This window comes from Petaurus breviceps, unplaced genomic scaffold (genome assembly GCF_028583685.1).
Source record: "Petaurus breviceps papuanus isolate PSGF00001 unplaced genomic scaffold, PetGlider_PUasm1.0 90847, whole genome shotgun sequence".
NCBI classification, from domain to species: domain Eukaryota; kingdom Metazoa; phylum Chordata; class Mammalia; order Diprotodontia; family Petauridae; genus Petaurus; species Petaurus breviceps.
The window spans coordinates 20,694,792-20,713,365 of record NW_027187360.1 but is presented as its reverse complement, the minus strand read 5'-3'; the positions used below and the strand labels follow the sequence as shown (position 1 = coordinate 20,713,365).

The following is an 18,574-nucleotide window of genomic DNA, read 5'->3' as shown; positions in this document are numbered from 1 at the left end:
CATTCAGTCAAATTCATGCATACTTGACCCTCTACCTTAAGCATATGCCTAGGAGAATTTCCACCATGGAGAATTTCCCTCATTCTACACTCTGAGAGTGTATAAGCCCAAAAAAATGCCAACATTGGATATGCTGGTATGAGTATTTTCCTAAACTAATACACATAAACATACACACACACATTTATGTCCATCTGCTGGGAACACACTAGTCTCATTTCAGAGATGAAGCTCTAGTTTACTATGAAAGAGCTAAGGAAAGCAATTTTACGGCTTCCCTCCCACCCAGGAAATTTTTGCACTTAATATCTAAATTAAATCCTTCACCCTACAGTATGAGTCAGTCAGTCATTCAGCATTTATTAAGTGCCTACTGTGTTGCCAGACATTGTGCTAATCTCTGGGGATATAAAAAAAAGGCAAAATATAGTGAAATAGTGTAAAGCAAGAGGAGAAGAGGGCCTGGGACAGAGCCCTATGTACACCTGTGGCTAGCAGGTGTTCCTTGGAAGAAGATTTAGCAAAGAAGACTGAGGAGTGGTCAGATAGTCAGATGGTATGAGAAGCAGGAGAGAATAATATCATGAAAACCTAGAGAGAATACAGTATCTTAGAGAAGCAGGTGATTGACAGTGTGAAAGGCTATAGAGAGGTCAAGAAGAATGAAGATTGAGGAAAGACTATGAGATTTGGCAAGTAAGAAATAGTTATTAGATATGGAGAGAGCAATTTTGGTTGATTGATGAGATCAGGAACCAGACTATAGAATGTTAAAAAAATAATAAGAGGAAAGGAAGTGGAGGCCCCTTTTGTAGATGGCCTTCTCAAGGAGTTTAGCCACAAAAGGAAGGAGAGATATATAGCTAATGGGGATGGATGGATAAGGGTTTTTTGAGGATGGGAGAGACAACTGGAATGTTTGTAGGCAGTAGGGAAGCAGCCAGTAGACAGATAGATTAAAGATAAGTAGGAGCATGGGGATGATAGAGGAGGCAATCTGTTGGAGAAGACAGGACGGAACTGAGGATCCCTTGTATAGGTTAGCCTTGGCAAGGAGAATGCCCACCTCTTCGTGTGAGACAAGGGTAAGCAAAAGACATCTAGGTAATGTGAGATGAGAAAGGAAGAAGAGGAAATTCTCAATAAATGACCTTATTAGGGGCAGCTAGGTGGCACAGTGAATAGAGCACCAGCCCTGGAGTCAGGATCCGGCCTAAGACACTTAACACAAAAACTAGCCATGTGACCTTGGGCAAGTCACTTAACCCCAATTGCCCTCCAAATAAATAAATAACTTTATTAGACTCACTTTAGCTTTTCCTATCCTCAATAGAAGTAGGGACCAGTAATCTGACATCATTTCCTGCTCCTTATGAACAGCCTTTAACTTTTTTTTTTCCAGTAAATCATATTAATATTATTATTATCCTTAGTTACATATATATATGCACACTAATTAAAAGTTTACAAAGCACTTCACCTGTTATCCTACTTTATCTTAAAAACAACCTGTGAAGTAAGTCCTATTATCATCCCTATTTTACAGATGAGAAACTGAGGCAGACAGAATTTGAGATTTGTCCAAGGTCATACAGTTACCAAGTTTCTAAAGCAGCATTTGAACTTGGGTATTCCTCACTTCAAGCCTAGTACCCTATCCACTTTACTACCTTGCTGGTGACTTAAAAAAAAAATTTAAATCGGCAATTTAAGGGGAAAAAATAACACCAAACATTTGCTGGGTGCCTTTTATCTGAAAGCAATTTCTGACTTATACCTATGCCTAATGCTGTTGTTTGTGCTTCTAGGGAGTGAGACAGGTGATTCAATAGAATATAACCCTAATCTCCTTGATGATCCTCAGTGGCCCTGTGGGAAACACAAACGTGTTCTTATCTTTGCATCATATATGGTAAGAAAACATCAAAGTGTATAAAAATTGAACAGTAGTTCTTTTCCTGTGTCTAACATTTACTAAAAAATTGATTCAGCGGCAGATTGTGTAATCAGTCAAGGTGCTAGAATATTCATTCTGTTTTTTTTTAAGTTGCTTAATTTAGTGCTGACAGTGCTTTTTTAATGCTTACAATGCTACAGAATCAGATTGGTAAAACCTTTGAGCATCTGTTCTTAGGAAGATTAGTGAGAAAATAGACCATGTTACAAAAGAGATTTGACAACAGTAGATTTTAATATGCCTATAAAAACTGGAAGCAGTATTAAGGCCAAGCAGTTAAATTCTTCTAGTATCAGTTACCTCTTATTTTTGAGGCTGCCACCACCTTCCTAGTTACCTAGGTTCCAACATAGGTGTCATCATCACTCATCCCATATATCCAGTCTTTTACCAAAGCCTGTCAATTTTACCAGTGTCAAGTCTCATATCCATCCCCTTCCCTCCTCTGACACTGCTGTCACTGTGGTGCAGGCCATCCATGACCTTAGACCTACCCTATTGACATAGCCTGCTGGTCCATCTCCCAGCCTTAAGTGCTTGTCCTCACTCCAGTTCATTCTTCACTCAGCTGTCAAATTGATCTACCTAAATGTAGGTCTGACCATGTCACACTCCTCCCCCTCACTTAACCCCCTGTTTGAACAAATATATAATCCTGTTGGATATTCAAAGCCCTTCACAACCTGACCCCCTCCTACTTCTCCAATCTTTCCTTTGTCACCTTCACTATTCTGCACACGCCCATAACCCACCCCTCCCCCGCCATACACACACACACACACACACACACACACACACACACTCACACTCTACAATCCAGTGACACTGCCATCTTTGCTATTCCAAGAACATGTCATTCTCATCTCCCCTCTGCTTGCATTTTCACTGGCTGTAACCATGACTGGAATTCTTTCCTTCATCTCTGGCTTCCTTGCTTCCTGCCTAAAATCCCACCTTCTACAAGTCTTTCTCAATCCTCCTTACTGCTTCTGCTTTCCCTGATGTCCAACTTATCTTTATGTATCTTGTTTGTATGTGGTTTACATGTTGTCTCCCCCCAGTGGACTCATTGGAAGCAAGGACTTGTATATTTTTTCCTTTCTTTGAATCCTCAGTGCTTAGAACAGTTCCTGGCACATAGTAGGCACTTGATAAATGCTTATTGAGTAATGGCCACACAATCTTTTAAGTACCATTCATTTTGGACAAATGGTTCCTATTTAAAACATCAGATTAGTAGTTTAGCATCTAGAAATAAGCTAAGAAACTTGTTTCAGAGAAAAAGATTGATTATAAACAACAAAAATTAGTGGAATTCTTATGCCTCTTCGCAGTCTGGGAACAGCTAGTCAGCAATATTTTGCCTCTTTTTATTCAATTTTACTTAACCCCTAAAGAGCATAAAATGTATGCATAATTCTATATTCTAAATTCTGTTTCTGGACCTTATTATAAGGCTTTATCTTCCTTAAATCTTCCAATACTGCTCTCCCTAGAGAATTTTAAAAGGTATTAAAAACAGTCCGAGTTTATTTGCATAAACCTGGCTGTTAACAAATATCGGCATGAAAATAACTCATGACATTTCATTTTGACATACAAGGCTAGACCTATAACCATTATGGCAGTAAGAAGTGCAGAGATGGGGTTTGAGGGTGAATTGGCTTTGAAGCAGTATAAATGCTCAAATATGAAGGTGTCTTAAATGACAGGCAACTTCCTTTTCTATTTCAGACCACCGTGATAGAATATGTGAAGCCTTCAGACCTTAAAAAGGACATGAATGAAACTTTTAAAGAGAAGTTTCCTCACATCAAACTTACATTGAGTAAAATTAGAAGGTAAGAAGAAACATGAATAAAGCTAGGTTAGCAGTCTTTTGAATTTGTAGGAAGGTAATCATCTCCCACTTGTTTCTAAAATTGCTTAGTCTGTAAAACTATTAGAATCCAAGTTGCCTCATGACCAGGAACATGATTTGGTTTTGTTTACTCACAGCCTAAAACGGGAAATGAGGAATCTCTCTGAAGAATGCAACCTCGAACCAGTTACCGTGTCAATGGCTTATGTTTACTTTGAGAAGCTTGTCTTACAAGGCAAGCTAAACAAACAGAACCGCAAACTGTGTGCTGGTGCTTGTGTGCTCCTTGCAGCAAAGATCAGCAGCGACCTCAGGAAAAATGAAGTAAAGCAGCTTATTGATGTAAGTATAACCAGAATTCTGCTATTTTCATGGAACAATGTGAAGTGTACAAAGCCTGTTGCCAGTGTAATTACCCACTTTTGGTTCTTGTAGTTACATCATGTTGAATGCTTTCTACAAATTTCCTAAATTCTACCCATGTCTACTAACAACAGACGTTAACTAGGGTATAATTTCTGATCTCCATATAAGGATCTCCTATAAGGACAAAGAACTAGAATTCAGAGCTAAAAATCCAATATAAACACAGAGCAATGCTATTCTCCCCATGATAGCAGCTGGAAGGAAGGTGATCTCACTTAAACTAACAGATCTTCATCCTTTGCAACACAAATGTAAGGAGAGTGATAATTTGTGCATTTACTAATTGTTTTTCCCAGGCTTTGGAAATGTTTAAGTCATTAACAGAAATATACAGATGTTTTCAGATTTAGACAATTGGGGGTTTTTTTTGTTTTATGTTTTTGCTTCCTCATTAAAAAAAAAATACATATTTTAGCGAAGTGATATTAACATAGCTAGAAATAAATGGAGATAACAGTCTTATTCTTTCTTCTTCAATACAGAAGTTAGAAGAACGATTCCGATTCAACCGAAGAGATCTAATTGGATTTGAATTTACAGTACTTGTGGCTCTGGAACTGGCCCTTTACCTTCCGGAAAACCAAGTTTTACCTCATTATAGACGTCTAACCCAGCAGTCCTAGCCAAAGCTGTGTTCCACCCTCTTGGCAGGAAGATTTACAGAATGCTTTGCTGCTGAATGACTTCCACTTCCCACTAATCTTTTCTGTGTCCCTATTACATCACAACTTTGTTAGTTAAGATTCTCATAGTGGCATAGTTGAGGTTTGTTGGCACAGAAAGGATTATTTCCTTTAGACACTAAAGCACAAGTAATTCATGATGTTGTCACGGTGGTTGTGCTCTTGTTCCTTTGAAAGACACTTATCTTGGTTTTTTACTTTTTCCTCATTACTTCCATTCCAAAACATCATCTTCAAACGGTATTTGAAATTTTTCATGCGTTTTTTTTATATGAACAAAATGCAGGGGTTTGTTTTTTTTTTAATGTGCCTGAATCTGGTCTGGAACCAGAATCTTTTTGTTGCATAACTTATAAATTCTGAAATTATATAGCATTTTATCTTTATCTGCATTTGCCTTGCATTCAGAAAAGAATTCCACAACTGCTTTAGCCTACAGTGGGATCTGGATTTCTAGATCTTGAACAATTGGTTCATCGGTGATGAAATTGCTAATTTATTTAAGCATTAATATATGGATAAAGGGATAGTTAAAATTTTAGGATGTTAAATGTTAGGAAATATCTCATCATGCAGTCATACTTGATGAAGATAATTATAGTCAAGCAACTCTTAAGAGCTACAGAACTATATTGGCTGAAAGGGTGATTTACCATTTGTCACTTCAGGATGGACTCTGTCATTGTTTTAAGTATCCAAAGCTATGTACCTTTTTGACTACTCTTTGCATGCAGTTCTCCCCGAGTGTCAGCAGTTACAGTTTTTGCTATCAAATTAAGCTAATGCAACAAGATCTGAATTTTTTAATTGTATTTTTTTACTCAAATTGTGCTTCCAAGCATCATGCCACTGTGATGTTCCTCTTGAAACTGGCATGTTGCATATCCAAACAGGCACTTGGAAAACTTGAGTAACATGCTTATATAATTGTTCATCAGGGGTAAGAAAATGACCTAACTCGAGTACTAAACAAACGTTTGGATAAAATTTGTAACACTTTGGTCCTGTAGTAGTTGCTGATTCTTGCATTTTGTTTCTCCTAAGCAATATTGTGATTGAGAAAATTGGTATTCATTTTGGTTTTCACAAGAGAACAAAAATAATTGGATTTTTTGATTAAGGAATTTACTTAAGACCAACTTGAATACCATACCTTGCTCTGGAAGAGAAAGAGGGATAGTTACTCTTAAAGTACTGTAAACTTCAGCTTTGCCTGTTTGGGCTACGTTAAATATTGTACACATGGTTTCAAATTGTGTACAATATTTTGTACAGGCATAGATTAGATTTGCTGCAAATTTCAAATAGTTGATGTTCTGTCTTACACAGCATATACTACAGCAATATCAACTGGTCATAAGCTTATCTTTTATGAATTCGTATGCAACATTTCATCAGTATTCAGATCAATCTTGATCAAATGTCTGAAAAATTAACTCGCATGATAAAACATGTAGCTGAGTGCCACAGTTAAAAAGCATGCTGACATATACGGGATCTTAAAAATTTCTTTGTGGGGAAAACTTAAAAATACTTGTTGTCAGTACTGCCTGGCAATCAACTACAGGCAGGGCCAAGGATACTGGCCAGACTTTTCAGTCCAATTTAGGTCTCTCACATGCTGATTGCTATTGGGCATATTAATCACACATTGTGGTAAATTAACCCAGGTCCCATCAAAGGTTTAGTCTTTGAACATAACAGAACTACAGGACTTGCACTCACCCTCCCTACCCAGTTTTCTCAAACATGTCATTACAGACTACTTTGCCTATTTTTTAAACTATCTCCAAGTTGTCTAAAGATTTCTGTTTTCTACCAAGGTTATGTTACACCATATAACATTAACAGGTAATTAACTAGTTTGACGGTTCCTGGGGGAGGCGGTAATGGGAAATAATCAGCATGCAACAGGTATATTTATCATCTTGTCCATCAAAATCATTCTTTACCTGATAGAATACTACCAAAATAGCTAAGGTAGTTTTGTAATCATCTACAGATGAGTATATTATGGAAACTACAGAAAATACAAACTGTGCTATGCTCAAAATACTTTTTGTGGGACAGTGTTTTTCAGTTTTTAAATGAGCCAATAACAATCTTATTTCTATAAGCACCTTATTTTCCCCACGAGGTTGTCCCCTTATCGACTTTACTAAGGGGCCAGCCTAAACTTGTTACTTCAGTTTGGCTGGCCTAACTACAAAATTAAGTTACACCTACTGTGCATTGAGTCTTCTTAAAAATAAGTTATGCCATTGGAGTCTTGTCTCAAAAGGGTACTTATAAAATATATGTACAAGCACTGTAAGGGTCTGATTCCCAAATATTTGCTCTATGGTTTACAACATATACTTCTAGGTACTTTCTTCTAAACATTCTGTATGGCCAATAGTTAAACTGTTGGCAAATACAGTAATTTTAAGTTTAACTGTGTGTATATATGTGTAGTTTTAAATTTTAGTGGCCAGAGTGGTTTTATATAACCTGTTTGGCTCAAAAGCTTTGTTATAAATGTGCCCCTTTTAGTAATGTAAAAGTTGCCACTGTGTGGTAGCACGGAATTACTGCAACAAAGCCAATATTTAAACCAAAATTAAGCCCTAAAACTTTTCAAGGAAAAAATGTTGGAATGTTTGAGATGTCTGTGTTTAAGTATTTGGGTTTGTGGCCATAAACATGTAGTGCTGCTTTCTTTCAGCACAACTGCACTAGGTTAATGTAAATTTGTGTAAACTATTTAGTTTTAAATGTCATTGTATGAGTCACTTGTAATTGGTCTGTTTTCAATAGTAAGATGATGAACTTGTGAAATTAAGATGCTGTGAAATAAAAACTTGCTTTTGATACCTATGTTTTCTCAGACTTTCTCAAGATTCCTTCAAAGGAAAACCCCCTTCTCTATATGTGAGGTAGTAACTGAGATGGCTAGGAGTGGGAATAGTTAAACATGGTTCTTAATGCTAAAGTCCCCTTTTTTAAGTGTTGCACTCTGCAAACTATTAACATAAAAATAAATCAATTACACAATGCTGTTTTTCTAATTTATTAAGACATTTTCCACAAGATTTCTTCAATTAGAAGTTCCTATGGGGAATAAAAAGAAAAAATTATTGAAAACAATGAAACCTAAGGAAAAAAAATTAATGGTATATTCAAGTGTGACAGATCTACTTACTTTGAAACAATACCATCATTTTTTGCCAGCCGGAGAATAGAATCATCAGATTCCCCCTTAAATAAAGGATAGTTCGAATCAGCTTTATGATATTGAAATAGCTATCAGAGGTTTTAAGAGTTTAAGTTGAATAACTGAAAAGGTTATCTTCCAGAAGTCTAGCAAGATTATGAACATGTTAAACCTCACAACAAAATGGCTAGAGCTGCAGGGCAAATAGCTTTGTGTTTTTTTTCACGTTAAAAATGACAAGATTGGGGGCAGCTAGGTGGCACAGTAAATAGAGCACTGGCCCTGGAGTCAGGAGGACCTGAGTTCAAATCAGCCCTCAGACACTTAACAGTTACTAGCCATGGGACCTTGGGCAAATCAATTAAGAAGTTCCCCAACAGCCCATTCTATTTTTGGACCACTAAATTAAGTGAATTTTTCTTTACGTTGTGCTAAAAGGTGCTTTTGTTTTGTTTAACTCCTCTTCCACATATTAAACCCTTCAAGTAGCTTAAAACAGCTACTTTGTCCTCCACCTTATGTCTTTTTCTTTAATGGAGAAGGTAAGACTAGAGAATAACTGACTGGACCTGAATTTTTTTGCCAGACTCTTAAGTAGACAGAATGCCTGTAGAAAGCTGTGATCCTACCAGTTGTGTTCAAATTACAATTCTCAAACCTTATTCTCCATTTTTTCATCATGTTCTTACTAATGTTCTCAAATTTGTCACCTACTTAAAGAAAAAAAACTACTCACCATTCTTCGAATTGCTCCACAAATTGCATAGGTTTTAAACTGGCCATTGAATCTGCCTGTAACCTTGTCAACCTAAAAGATAAATTAAATTATAGTTCACTTTTCGATTAAAAAAATTATTCAATTTTTATAACCTATCTATGTAAAAAACACCTTATTCAGTATCTGGATAAAGTACTCCCAACCATTTGTACGCAGATTTTCTGCAGCATGTTTGGGTTTCTAAGTAAATTAGGATATTATTGCTTGACAAGGAAAGGCAATTATTCAGCATTATACTAAGTAAAGAAAAATCTGTCTTATACTACACTTCAACTGAAGTATCCTTACAGAGCTTTATTCAACTTATGGAGGCTGAATCTCCACAGTATCATTCAAGTTTCTGCTCACTGGTTAAGGTCCATCACCAATTTTCCTGGTTTTTTCTTTTTTTAGGGTACAGCATATCTTGGTCCCAGTGTACCTTACTACACCAGAGTTACTCATTCCCAACGTTAAATAAGAACTTCCAAATTCCCTGGCTTCTAAACCATGGATCTGTAATCTAGTCCCCAACATGTGTCAAAAGATTCAAGATTTAAAACTTGTGAACCAGTATCAAGCACCTGCAAAGCCAGGTTCTGGATTCTGGTTCTGGATTCAACACTAACTTATTGTGACTTCAAACAAGAGCTATGATTTTAGACAAATCACTTAACCTCTCTTGGCTTCAGCTCCCTGATCTCTAAAACGTGGATAACGGCACTTACTCGAGCTGTTCTGGGGCCCAAACAACACATAATGCGCCTTGCACACCTAGAAGCACGACACTTAAAGCTAACTTTAAAAAAATAAAAAAGCTAGCTGTTGTCCCCAGTCCTCCATTTGGTCCTCTCAAGATGCGGATCTCCACTCCCAGGTGCCGGAACTGACACCAGTTTGGCCTCATCTGCCAATAATTGACGCCCGGAGCCCGGCTGCCCTTCCCTTCCCCCCACCCCGGCACCACCGGCGCTCACCTCGGCCACGTTCATCTGGATGGACGCGTGGTCCTTGGCCCCGATGATCCTGTTGCTCGCGGAGCTGCGGGGAAAAGGGACCGAGTCAGGGAAGCTCGGCGGGAGGACGGGACGAGGGTGGGAAAGGTCGGGGTGCGCGTGGGCGGGGGGGGGATCGGGATCGGGGGCCCGGCCCGATGCCCGCAGCACGAGCGGCCCTTGCTCACCATTTCCGCGGCACGTACAGGTCCACGAACTCGCCGGCGTCGTTTTGCATGTCGGAAGTTGGGGAACCTGTGAAAAGCAAAGATTCCCCTCTGGGAGTGAACAGAGACCCAAGCTCGGGACCTCCCGCCTTCTTCCTTCCTTCTCAGACCGACCACGAGGACTGATTCCGACCCTCGCGGCCACTGCCGGCCAACTCGGGAGCTTGGCCAGGGGCTGAACCCTACCCCTAGACACTGGGCCGCAGCCCTGGATCTCACAAATTACCGGGGGGGGGGGGGGGAGTCGAGGGAGCGGGTAGAGGGCTCTTGGGGGAGCAGAGAAAATTCTCACCGGAGTGCAAACACGAAAGCAGCGGAAGTGGAAAAGGAGGCGGCGCTCCTCCAAGCGCAGCTAAGAGAGGTCGGAGGCGGGACTGCAGGAAGTACTTCCGGGGCACAATGCGGCAGCGGAGTACTGAGCCGGCGCACTGTGTTCCCACCTTCCCTTCCTGGAGGCAGCGCCACTGAGGGTACTTTCTTTCTTTTTCTCTCTTACCAAACAGTAATAGTATAAATCAGCCGGAATGTCACTTATGGATGCTGCTGAATTACTCCCCACGCCCTCTAAGAGGCGTATATCCGATGATGTCCCTCTTCACCTCCCACTTTGTCGCTGGTGCTACATACCCAGAGGGCGTTCTCACCCCCAGTATCCATTTATGGTACATCCCTGGAGGCTAGGTCCCCGCATCTTGTGTGAGTGGTATCTCCCCCAGCAGACCTCCTCTCCTCCCCCAACCCTGCACACCCTGAGTAGTGTACCCCTCCCGTCTACACCCTCCTATCTGCTGTGAAGGATACATCCCCCAACTGTAAGCATGTTCCGTGTCTCCTGAGGCCCAGTGTCTAGGGCTAGGGTTCAGATTCCGGCCAAGCTCCTGAGTTGGCCGGCAGTGGCCGCGAGGGTCGGAATCAGTCCTCGAGGTCGGTCGGAGAAGGAACCCCTCTCGTCTACACCCGACCTCCATTGTAATGAAGGATGTTCACACACCCCCTAAAAGTATATCATATCCCACGTCTCCGGATTATTACATCTGTCCCCAATGGCCTCTACCAAAAACCTCCATGGTTTATTCATTCACCAGAAGCTTTGAACGTTCCAAGCATGGTGCCGGGGGAAGAACACATGCTGGGAGAGGACCTGAGTTTGAATCCTGACTCTGCTAATTACTGACTGGGGGACCTAGGACTAGTCTCAACCTCTCACTGTGTCCAAAAATCATAAATTTAAAACAGGAAAGAAAGGTTCCTTAAAGATCAAGTTCAAGCCCCTCGTTTTACAGTTATAGAAACTGAGGCACAAGAAGCTTACTACTTGTCTAAAATCAATAAATCAAGCATTTATTAAATATTTATGTCCCAAACACTTGTACTAATTGCTGAGGATACAAAGACAAAAAAAAAAGCTTTGTTCTCAAAGTGAAGTGAGAAGGGAGACAAGTGTGATTGTGTGCATGTATGTGTGTGTGTATATATGTATGTTATGTATACATCTATATATGTGTATATATATTTGTGAGTATGATTGTTGTTCTTCCTTTTAAAAAGGATCGATGATATCAGGAGGTGATGTCAGGACTCGTGTGTGAATTGGATTTAAGTGAGACACAGTCACACAAAGTTGTCAGCCTCATTCTCTCCTCCAGAGTCATCAAAGTCCAGTGGCAAGACAAAAATCAGGACAACTGGCCATGGTCCTGAATGCAGTGGATGACCTTAGCATTGTTGATGTCTGACCAAGCTCTGGGCATTCCACAGCTCTGCTTCAGCTGCCTTCATGGATATCAGAACAAGTTATTCTCATGAGTCCATTCTGGAAGTTATCATGTGCTTGGGATAGAACTCCTCCTAACTCACTGACAGGTTTGAGGCCTCTGATTTAACCCACCTGCCATGATGGTTTTACCAATTGTGTGGCTGCTGAGCATATTACAGTTTCTTGGAATCACAGGTGAAGAGATGAGTAAAAGATGGACACCAAAAGTGGATAAGCATCCTTGAAAAGGGTCTGGCATGCCCTCATACCAGAGGTGCTAGTCTTCTCTGAACACATCATACACCTCATTTGTAAGTATATACAAAATAAATAGGAAATGCTTGGGGAGGGTGCTAGTAGCTAGGGTGAAAGGCTTCCTGTAGAAAGGTGTTATTGAGCTCGGTCCTGAAGGAAGTAAGAGATTCTATGAAGGAGAGATGAAGAGGAAAGCATGGGAGGAGGGGGGAAGTAGAATGGGCAATGCAAGGCACAGATGTAGAAGATGGAATTTATGTTTGAGGAACAGAGATGTCAGTTTGGCTGAACCATAGAGTGGGGGAAGAAGAGATAAGTCTCGGTTTCCTCATCTGTAAAATAAGGGATTTTTGTGTTTTTAAAGAAAAGTCACAAATATGACAGAACCTAGGGCTCTCCTAAAAAAAGACAGTTCAAATCAACATTTATTAAGAGGCAAATATGCTGAATGCTCTGTACTAGATGTCAAAAATACAAGTAACATTTTTTTTTCTATTACTTGCTTATTTTTGAATGCTGTAGATAAGTTTACTTGCTTTGGCAGTATACTTTCCAAGGATGTACACACAGATGAGGTTGGCACATGCATCGCCAGAGCTAGCTCAGACTCCAAAGGAAAGTATGGGAGAGAAGACTGCCTACCAAAATGAAGGTCTACAGAGCCATTATGCTAACCTCATTGGTGTGTGCCTATGAAACCTGGACAGTATACCAGCAACATGCCAGGAAACTGAATCACTTCCATTTGAGTTGCCTTAGGAAGATTCCAAAGATAGCTTGGCAAGGTAAGGTACTAGACACTGAGGTCCTTTCTTGAGCTAAACTACCAAGCATTCAAGCTCTACAACAGAGAGCACAACTCTGGTCATGTTGTTTGAATGCCAAAGGTATGTTCGCCTTAGAGTATTTTACAGAGAATTCATACAAGTCAAGCACTCACATAGAGGTCAGAAGAAGGAATACAAGAAAACTTTCAAGGTCTCTCTGATGAAATTTGGAATTGATTGTGAGCCATGGAAGTCTCTGGCATAGGACCACCCAGCATGGCATATCCACATCAAAGTAGACATTGTTCTCTATGAGCAAAGCAGAATTGAGGTGGCTCAAAAGAAACATGAGATGCACAAATTTAGACAATTTCACTCCAAATGTTCATATGAACTATTTGTGCCCAACCTGTGGCAGGGCCTTCTGAGTTTATGTGAGTCTGATCAGCCACAGCTGGACCTGAACCCAACATAGTGGTGTCATTCTGGTCCTCCTCAAGAGTAAAGGACAACAACCAACCAGCCAACTACTTATTGGCCAATTTGTTTGATTATCTCTTATTAAAGCCTAAGGTTTGGGATAAGATTTCACCCTAGTTTTTGTCTACTTCTTTATTCTTATTGATTTTACCAAATTTATAATTTTTTAAATGAAGGTGTTGGGCAAGATGACCTATAAGGCTTGTTCCAGTTTTAAATCCCATGCACCCCGCTTCCTTTTTGTTCCCTAAATATACATCTGCAGTGAGCTCTCTGGTTTATCCTCTCTGCTCCTTTCCTCTCTCTACGGACTAGATTAAATTGTGTGATCTTCCTACTGTTTCACTATCTCATGTTAAGGGCCCAATCGTCTGTACTAGACTATAGGCTACATTATTTTTCATCTTTGAATCTCTAAGTCATGTCAACAAGTCACCAGTCCCTGTTCTCAAGGAGGGGTAAGGGGAACAAACATTTTTTAAGCAGCATAGTAATGTGCTAGGCACTGTGGAGACAGAAAAGCAAAAAATAGATACTGTTCCACATTACTATATACATGTTGTTATTGTTGTTGTTTAGTCAATCAGTCACGTCCAACCTTTCATGATGCCATTTGGGGTTTTCTTGACAAGGATACTGGAGTGGTTTGCCATTTAACTTCTCCAGCTCTTTTTACAGATGAGGAAATGGGGGCAAACAGGGTTAAGTGACTTGGCTAGTGTCACACTAAATGTCTGAGACTGGATTTGAACTCAGGTCCTCCTGACTCCAGGGCTAGCACTCTATTACTGCACCACCTAGCTGCCCCCACTATATACATACTAAGTGTTTCATAAATGTTTACTGGATTTAAATTGTATTTTGAATAATTATATACTAAATAATACTTTATAAATATTTGTTCCTGAATCTGTATGACATCAGGCAAGACACTTCACCTCCCAGAGCCTCAGTTTGGTCATCTATAAGAAGAGGAGGTTGGAGTAGATGATCGCTGAAAACCCTTCTGGTTCTATCTGGACCTATGACCCTGTGTAATGTAATGCCATGGAAAGGCAACTTCCCAAGATTCAAAATACCAGCATAGGTGCTCTCCATTTTATTGAGTGACAAACCAAGAACAGAGAAGATCAAAACATGACATCATTCAAAATACAGCATTTACTAAGTGTGATTAAATAATCTCCAAGTACTACCCCACCCCAGGACCTTCCAATCATTCAATCAATTACAAAGTCCCTGTTCTAAATACTATTCCACCCCTAGGCTGTACCTTCATTTAGTCCACCACAAAGTCCCTCTTCTCAAATGGAGATTAGTTTCCAATCTAAGTAAAGTACATTCATTTGCTCAACCATAGAACACAAAAAGGTCAAAAGTTCCCCACCCCTGGATCTCAATTGAATCTACTCCAGAGTTACATCAAGTTTAAGCACAGCACTTAATACCCAAATGGAGGTCTTTTCTTCATCTTGACAGGAGGCAAGTTCTCAGCAATCTTAGTTCCTGGGGAGACAAGGCTTAGCAAGGCCACAAGATACATTGCTAGTCCCTTCATTAATTCATCCTCTGTCTGTAGGACAGTCCTAGAACCCCTGAAAACATTAGCAAAGCCCTCTCCCAGGATTTCTGTAAACATACAAGAAAATCCTTCTTCAGGGCTTCTGAACCAACAGAAAGGTTCCCAGACCCCTGCAACAACAGCACTGTCCTTCACCAGTGGACAGTATTCACTCTCTGTCTGCAGGACAGTCTCAGGGCTTCTTAACCAAAAGCCAGGTTCCAGGATTTCTTCAACAAAAGGACTGTCTTTCACCAGTGGACAAATCTGGCAAAACAACATCAAAACAGACAGACAAAGTACCAGCAAAACAGCCATGTCTCCTCAGTCCTTGGCAGCTCTGGGGGCAGGTCTCAAAAGTCCAGGGCGATTCAAGGTGGCCCCCAGCAAGTCTCTCTCTCCCTCCATGAGGTGCTGCTTCCAAAAAGTTCTTCTGGCTCTCCCTTGTCTCTCCAAATCTACGTAGTCACCAGCTCCTCCCAGTTCAGGACTTTCTTTTCACATCAACAAGTCCATCCCACAGGTGGGATTAACAAGCTCTGGGTTTTAACACAATCAATTTGAAAACCAAGCCAAAAAAGGGGGAATCTTTAAATGCCATTACTATCACACCCTGTGATCTCTTGCCTGGACTATCATAATGCATAACTCCTAATTGGTCTCCTCATCTTAAGTCTCTTTCCCACTCAAAAACCTACAGTGGCTCCCTATTGTCCCTAGGATAAAGTAAAAACTTATCATTCCAGGCTTTCCATAATTTGACTCCAATCTACCTTTTTGCTATACTTCACATTACTCCTTTTCCTACACTCTACACTCCAATCAAATTGGACTAATAGTTATTTCCTTAAAACTTGAAATGCCATCTCCCACCTCATTGTAGTCACGTGAACTGTGTTCCCTCTCTGTAGAATGCACCCCTTCATCTTCATCACCTTTCAGGGAATGACGCCTAAAGAACTTAATGGAGACACAGGTGATTCACCAGTCAATTTAGATGGGAAAAAAAAAGTACTGATATAAGCAAGGGCAGCTGAAGAAGGTTGACTACAGAGCTTGACATAGCCCTTTAAGAATTGTGTCCGGTGGCAAGGAAAGCTGAGAACAGCAAAAAGGGTTGGTTTGAGATTGTTTAAAGCTCTATTATGGAAAAGAGGAAGACTAAAATGGAAGGCAGTGTGGTGGAGTGAAAAGGGCTTGGAAGACCTGGTTTAAAATCCAAGCTCTTCTATTTAATATCTTTATAACCTTGAGTAAATCATTTAATGACTCTGGACCTCAGTTTCCTCATCTCTAAAATGAAGACTTTTGACTAGATAGCCTCTGAGAGCCTTCCAAATCTCAATCTATGGTCTGAGGAGATAAGCGCACTGCTCCAGGACAATGATACCCAGTGACAGAAAGATGAAATAAACATAACATGAATATTAAATATATTAAATATAAATGTAATCTGAAAATAAAATATGAAATCCTCTGTTTGGCTTTTAAAGCCATTCGTGTTTGGTCGCTTCCTACCTTTCTAGTCTTCTTACACCTTCCTCTCCTCCACACATATTATGAATCAGTGATGATTGCCTTCTAGCTGTCCCTACTCCATCATTTTCCCTCCCTGACCGCTGACTTTCACACCTGGAATGCTCTCCCTCCTCATTTCCCCCCTCCTGGTTTCTCTGCTACCTTCAAGTTTTCCCTGAAATCCTACCTTCCACAAGAAGCTTTTCTGACCTAATGCTAGTGCCCAGTGCAAGTGAGTATGAAAGGTGAGGGAGAAGGGAAGCCTCAAAGATGGCTCTGAAACGGTACACCTGCTTGTTTGGAAGGATGGCAGTGCCCTCAACAGAACCTGGGAACTTAGGAAAAGAGGAACGTTTAGTGAGAAGAGATAATGGGTTGTTTTGTACATACTGAGTGTGAAATACCATCCAGCTGGAGACACATAATAGACAGTTAAGTAATGAGAGAATGGAGTTCTAGGGAGAGACTAGTGCTGGATATAATGGGGGAGTCACAGGCAGAGAGATGGTAATTGAATCCTTGGGAACTTATGGCCTTACTGAAAAATAAAGTAGAGAGAGAGAACCTAGGGCAGAGGCCTAGGGTGCACTCACTCACAGTGGTGAGGCATGGCCAATAATCCAGCAAAGAATTAGAAACCAGACAGAACTGGAGCAATACTACTACCTGATTTACATTTAATCCTTTGAGAGGATCAAATGAGGTAAAATATGTTAACTATATTATAATTCTTAAAGCATTTGTATACGTGGAAGCTATTATTGTTATTTTTCATTATAGCTTTCTCTAGTATCTACTTTAGAGAGTGATATATATTTTAGGAAGAATTCCTAGTGTTGAGGTTTACTTGTTTGGGGGCTTTTTTGTATTAAAATATATCACTGTCTAAATTTGCTGAATCTGATTGGCAGCTAAGTGAAACAATGTATAGAGTGCTAGGTCTAGATCCAGCCCCAGATGCTTACTGACCCTGGGCAAGTCATTTAACTTGTTTGCCTCAATTTCCTCATCTATAAAATACTGCCAATAATAACACCTGTCTCTCAGAGTTAGGGCAGCTAGATGGCACAGTCGATAGAGTGCTGGCCCTGAAGTCAGGAAGACTCATCTTCCTAAGTTCAAATCTGGTCTCCAACACTTACTAGTTGTGTGACCCTGGGCAAGTCCCTTAACTTCTGTTAGCCTCAGTTTCCTCATCTGTAAAATGAGCTCGAGAAGAAAGTGGCAAACTGCTCCATTATCTTCACCACAAAAACCCCAAATGGGGCCACAAAGAGACTGAAGGACAACAACAAATCTCTCAGGGTCGTTATACAGATTAAATGAGACAATGTTCCTAAAGAAGTTTGAAAATCTTAAAGCACTAAATCAACACCAGGCATTATTATGATTAATTCTCTAATCACCTTGATCACACTACAGGATGGAGGCCTTTGATTGGAAGCATCTGAAGGACTCCTTCCCATGTCACTCCCTACTCATACTTTGATGAGAGGACACAGAACTCCTCATCAATTGTCACTTATCAGAGCTGCCTTTAAGATGAATCTCTAAGTGAAATTCCAGAGAAGGGACTCTTGTCTGAAAATATATCGCTCTTTGTGTTCTCCAACAGCATCATGCCCTATGGGGTATCACATACAAACAAATCTTAGGACCTCCACAGTATATGTATATTTATTTATAAAATATTTTCTCTACTGATGTACTATGTATGTAAAGAGGGAGGGATTTTGTTCCCTCACCACCCAGCACCACAACTGATATATTCACAGAAAGCAAAGAGTAAAAGGCAGATGAGGTAATAGGGTATTAACAACCAGATCCCTTTATAATGAGTGAATGCCTTTATTTGATGAAATTATAGGGAGGAAGCTCATTGGAAGAGCGAAAATTGGATATGCCATTCTAGAACTTTAAAAAGATAAACCCTGGACAAATTCAGGGAGTTCAGGGGAATGAGTAAAACCCAGGAGTCAGAAGTAGCAGAGGAACCTAGAGGCTGAAAGGGAAATTACTCTTGGGAGAAAAAAGTTTTCTCCTCTCCTCCTCTCCCCTTCTTTCTTGTCTCCTCTTTCTTTTCTGCCATTTATTAATGGTACCAAAAACCTTTTTGTTCTCACTAAAGTATTGTTAAC

The 18,574-nt window shown here is 40.2% G+C and overlaps 2 protein-coding genes and 1 long non-coding RNA gene across 4 annotated transcripts in view; 2 read left to right on the top strand and 1 right to left on the bottom strand.

The window, feature by feature from the left end:
* CABLES2 (Cdk5 and Abl enzyme substrate 2) overlaps positions 1-7,783 on the top strand; it is a 42,387-nt gene extending 34,604 nt beyond the window's left edge. For both annotated transcript variants that reach the window (XM_069072547.1, XM_069072546.1), the window contains 4 exons: positions 1,809-1,912; positions 3,692-3,798; positions 3,956-4,160; positions 4,727-7,783. In XM_069072547.1, the coding sequence (XP_068928648.1) occupies positions 1,809-1,912; positions 3,692-3,798; positions 3,956-4,160; positions 4,727-4,867 (557 nt within the window). In that variant the 3' untranslated portion in view covers positions 4,868-7,783. The remainder of the gene's footprint in view (positions 1-1,808; positions 1,913-3,691; positions 3,799-3,955; positions 4,161-4,726) is intronic.
* A 177-nt stretch (positions 7,784-7,960) lies between these two features.
* Positions 7,961-10,543, bottom strand: RPS21 (ribosomal protein S21). Its single transcript, XM_069072548.1, has 6 exons — positions 10,392-10,543; positions 10,061-10,127; positions 9,855-9,918; positions 8,857-8,928; positions 8,109-8,164; positions 7,961-8,017 (listed from the first exon to the last, which is right to left on the bottom strand). Exons 2-6 carry the CDS (start codon positions 10,108-10,110, stop codon positions 8,008-8,010), a joined length of 252 nt encoding a protein of 83 aa, XP_068928649.1. The 5' UTR covers positions 10,111-10,127; positions 10,392-10,543; the 3' UTR covers positions 7,961-8,007.
* LOC138149491 (uncharacterized) lies at positions 10,454-13,463 on the top strand. Its single transcript, XR_011165340.1, has 3 exons — positions 10,454-10,569; positions 11,648-12,166; positions 12,633-13,463. It is a non-coding gene; the product is annotated as an uncharacterized lncRNA (long non-coding RNA).
* The last annotated feature ends 5,111 nt before the right edge of the window (positions 13,464-18,574 follow it).

Excerpts from the sequence above, each read along its gene's own strand:
- RPS21 (XM_069072548.1), bottom strand. The coding sequence starts at position 10,110 with ATGCAAAACGACGCCGGCGAGTTCGTGGACCTGTACGTGCCGCGGAAA. Across the intron at positions 9,919-10,060 it reads CTGTACGTGCCGCGGAAATG|CTCCGCGAGCAACAGGATCA; the intron begins GTGAGCAAGGGC and ends TTTTCCCCGCAG. Across the intron at positions 8,165-8,856 it reads GTGGAGCAATTCGAAGAATG|GGGGAATCTGATGATTCTAT; the intron begins GTGAGTAGTTTT and ends CCTTTATTTAAG.